We start from the raw sequence: 4,392 nt of genomic DNA on the forward strand, positions 1-4,392 counted from the left end.
TTCCTCTTTTTCATTTTCCCCCTCTTTTATTTTTCCCCTCTTTTACTTCCCCCCTCTTTTATTTCTTTCCCCTCTTTCCTTTCTCCCCACCCCACAACAGACCCAAATATTCCCATAGCTCCGGTCGGACAAATCCCAAACCCGGCACCACCCGGCCCCAAGTTTTGGGGTGCCACCAACAGCCCCATCCACGGGACTTCAGACCCCAAGAGCAACCCAAAACCCACCGATTCCCCCAAATCTCATCCCTTTTTCCCTTCCTTTTCCCAGGAATTTACTCCGGAGGCAGCCAGATGACCCCCGTGGGCTCCTTCCGCCCAGGTGAGGCTCCGGCTCCGGCTCCGGGGCCCTCTCGGACCCATCGCCGCCGGGGCCGGATGACGGAAAGCAGAACTCCCCGACGTGCCTMCACCAAGGGGGTTATTTTCAGCGCYGTAAATAAAACACCTCTCTAAAAAACGTATTTTTTTCAAAAAAAAATCAGATTTTTTCTAAAAAATCAATTTTTTTCTTTAAAAAATCATTTTTTTCTAAAAAAATCATTTTTTCTTAAAAAATCATTTTTCCCTAAAAAAAAATCAGATTTGTTTCTTTAAAAATAATTTTTTCTAAGAAATCATATTTTTTCCTTAAAAATAATTTTTTCCCTAAAAAAACCCAGATTTTTTCTTAAAAAAAGTTTTTTTCTAAAAAATCATTTTTTTCTAAAGATTTTTTCAAAAAAACCCTTTCTCCCCAAATTTGCTTCTGCTAGGGCACGCTGACGTGCAAGGGCTTCCTGATGATGCCCAGAGCAGCAGAGGTTCTTTGTTGGTTTGGGGTTTTTTTGGGTTGATTTTTGGTTTCCCTCTGTGTTTTCTTGGCGTTTTTTTTTTGCATGGGAACTGCGGCTTGAGGGGCAACTTTGGGCAGCTTCTTGTGGCGCCCAGGGTTGTTGCTTGGTCTTGCAAGGCTTGGTCTTGTCTTGTGTCATCTTGCAGGGCTTGGTCTTGCAGGGCTTGGTCTTGTTTTGTGTCATCTTGCAGGGCTTGGTCTTGCTGGGCTTGGTCTTGCATGCCTTGGTCTTACAGGGCTTGGTCTTGCAGGGCTTGGTCTTGCCGGGATGGTCTTGCATGAGTTGGTCTGGCAGGGCTTGGTTTTGCAGCGTTGGTCTTGCAGGACTTGGTCTTGCAGTCTGTGGTCTTGCAGGGCTCGGTCTTGCAGGGTTGGTCTTGCAGTCCTTGTTCTCGCAAGGCTTGGTCCTGCAGGCCTTGACCATTGAGTGGAGAGGAGGACGAAGCTTCTCAAGATCTGGTGACTCCCCAAGGACCTCAGAGAAAGATCTCAGAGCTTTGCAGCCACGCTCTGACCCAACAAAACCCTGGGGAGATCCACCAAGCAGGACACGAGGCCTGGAGCACGTTGGGCAGGAGCCGCCTCCCCCTTGGGCAGCGGCCTCCTCGCTGAGACGGCCTCCTCCCCGTGCAGACTCCCCCGACAGCTTCGACGACGAYGACGAYGATGATGATGGCGGCGACTACGACGACGTGTCGCTCTCCGAGCCCGGCCGCGACCGCGGGAAGCCGCCGGCCGCAGAAGACCTGCAAAGCCAGAGGAGCAAGGGAGGCACAGGTGACCCCTGGGGGAGGCCGAGGGCCTCCGTGGGGCAGCGCCCGGCCCCGTGGTGAGGTCCTCTCCGAAGGCCACCATGACACTTCCCTCCTTCTTCTCCCCAGGGGTCTACACCCTGGCGGGGAAGCCGGCGTCTTCGAGTCCCACCAGAGCGGGTGAGTCCTTTGGTTCCTCACACCCCGACTCCTCCTTGCGTGGACGTGGGGGTCCCACGCATGGACATGTGGTCCTATGTATGGACGTAGGGGTCCCACACGTGGACATGGGGGTCCCACACATGGATATGGGGGTCCTGTGGATGAACATGGGGGTCCCACGCGTGGAYGTGGGGTCTCACACATGGACATGGAGGTCCTGTGGATGGACATGGGGTCCCACACGTGGACGTGGGGGTCCCACGCATGGACATGGGGGTCCCATGTGGGGACATGGGGGTCCTACACATGGACTTGAGGGTCCTGTGGATGAACATGGGGGTTCCACACATGGACGTGGGGTCTCACACATGGACATGGAGGTCCTGTGGATGGACATGGGGTCTCACGTATGGACGTGGGGGTTCCACGCATGGACATGGGGGTCCCATGCGTGGACATGGGGGTTCCACACATGGACATGGGGGTCCTGTGGATGGACATGGGGGTTCCATGTATGGACATGGGGGTCCCACACATGGACATGGGGGTCCTGTGGATGGACATGGGGTCTCACATATGGACATGGGGGTCCTGTGGATGGACATGGGGATCCCACACATGGATATGGGGGTCCTCTGCATGAACATGGGGGTCCCACGCGTGGACGTGGGGTCTCACACATGGACATGGGGGTCCTGTGGATGGACATGGGGTCTCACATATGGACATGGGGGTCCTGTGGATGGACATGGGGGTCCCACACATGGACATGGGGATCCCACACATGGACATGGGGGTCCTCTGCATGGACATGGGGGTCCACCACATGGCCATGGAGGCCATGGTGAAGCTGGAGCTCCTCCGCAGCAGTGGTGGAGCAGAAGGGAGGCCAACAAGCCCTCCAAGCCCCCCTTAGACCTGCTCTGCCCCCATATTCATGAACCTCTTCCCCAACGAGTGGTCAATGGAGTCATCACCTTCATTGACCAACCCAATCAGCTCCTTCTGGGGGAGACAACGGGCGCCACCTCCCGCTCCAGCCCCGAGGGACGTTGTCTCCACAGGCATGCTGGAGGCCGCAGCGCGCGAGCCGAGAGGCTGCCGGGACAAGTCGGTGGTGACGCTCTACCTGCTGGTGGCCCTCAGCTTCCTCATGTGGGTGGCCCTCTTCTTGCTCGCCGTGGCCAAGTGTAAGCGCCCCCCCACCTTGGTGGCCGCTCGGCGGGGACAAACTCAACGCGCCTGGGACATCTCACCACCTTCTGCGTTTCCTTCTCCTCCAGACTCGGAGCTTTCCGGGGAGCTGAAGGTCTTGAGCTCCAACTACTCCCAGAGCGGTGGGTCCTGGCGCTCCGACGTGTGGCATGGACGGAGCTCTGGCTCTGGGTCGAGGGTGGGAAGGTGGTTGGGACACGGTGGCTTTTTGGAGCGTCTTCCATCCCCGTGTTTCATAATCAGAAAAAAAAATAATGGTTTAAGTGAAATTTTAATGTCGTGGGCCACAAAACCATCAGCTTCTCGCTATCGGATGAGGCCAGAGGACATTGAATGGGGAGTGGGGAGAAGAAAGTGGGGACGGATGGTGCAGGCATCTCCCTTGCTTCCCTGTGCTCTGCAGTGCTGCAGGAGCTGGCCGAGACGCAACGGGGACAAGCCCACGTGAGGAGCAGCATGTCCACCTACTACAAGGAGCTGCAGGGCCTCACAGGTGAGAGCCACGGGGCTCCCTCCGTCTTGGCCGTTGGCTGCATTCCCGGTGGGAAGTGTTGGACTGTGTGTCCACATGGGTTGTGAGATGGACTGAGATGGGTTTGTGACGGACCAAGATGGGTTGTGATGGAGGATGAGGTGTGTGATGGACCGCAATGAGTTGTGTGATGGATAAGGAGTTGTTTGATGAACCAAGATGGGTTGTGTGATGGAGGATGGGTTGTGTGATGGACCATGATGGGTTGTGTGATAGACCACAATGGTTGTTTGATGGACCACGATGGCTTGTATATTGGATGATGGGTTGTGTGATGGACCACAATGAGTTGTGTGATGGATAATGGGTTGTGTGATGGATCAAGATGGGTTGTGTGGTGGAAGATGAGTTGTGTGATGGACTGAGATGGGTTGTGTGATGGTTGATGGGTTGTGTGATGGACCTAGATGGGTTGTGTGGTAGAGGATGAGTTGTATGATGGACCTAGATGGTTGTGTCATGGATGATGGGTTGTTTGATGAACCAAGATGGGTTGTGTGATGGATGATGGGTTGTGTGATGAACCACGATGGGTTGTGTGATGGACCTAGATGGATTGTGTGGTGGTTGATGGGTTGTGTGATGGACCACAATGAATTGTGTGACGGATGGTGGCTTGTGTGATGGACCACGATGGGTGGCGTGGTGGATGATGGGTCGATGGGATGGTGGATGACGGTTCTCACCCCACAGCCCTGATCTGCCAGGCCCTCCCGCACGCGCAGCCCTGCTCGCCCGGCTGGAAGGTCTTCGAGAAGAGCTGCTACTCCTTCTCCAGCGAGAGAGCCAGCTGGGACGAGGCCAAGCAGATCTGCGCCGACCTGGGCGCCCACCTGGTCATCGTGGACAGCGACCAGGAGCAGGTGAGATGGGTTCCCAAGGAGAAATGGTGCAAAA

At 55.3% G+C, this 4,392-nt stretch overlaps 1 protein-coding gene across 1 annotated transcript in view; it reads left to right on the top strand.

Moving 5' to 3' along the window:
- The first annotated feature begins 293 nt into the window (after window positions 1-293).
- LOC112955749 (C-type lectin domain family 17, member A-like) overlaps window positions 294-4,392 on the top strand; it is a 7,242-nt gene continuing 3,143 nt past the window's right edge. The window contains exons 1-7 of the mRNA XM_026049110.1: window positions 294-321; window positions 1,468-1,611; window positions 1,716-1,766; window positions 2,813-2,938; window positions 3,032-3,085; window positions 3,367-3,456; window positions 4,189-4,358. Coding sequence (XP_025904895.1) covers window positions 294-321; window positions 1,468-1,611; window positions 1,716-1,766; window positions 2,813-2,938; window positions 3,032-3,085; window positions 3,367-3,456; window positions 4,189-4,358 — 663 coding nt within the window. The remainder of the gene's footprint in view (window positions 322-1,467; window positions 1,612-1,715; window positions 1,767-2,812; window positions 2,939-3,031; window positions 3,086-3,366; window positions 3,457-4,188; window positions 4,359-4,392) is intronic.

The sequence above is a fragment of the Nothoprocta perdicaria genome, unplaced genomic scaffold (genome assembly GCF_003342845.1).
Source record: "Nothoprocta perdicaria isolate Ctin4 unplaced genomic scaffold, notPer1 scaffold_591, whole genome shotgun sequence".
Lineage (NCBI taxonomy): Eukaryota > Metazoa > Chordata > Aves > Tinamiformes > Tinamidae > Nothoprocta > Nothoprocta perdicaria.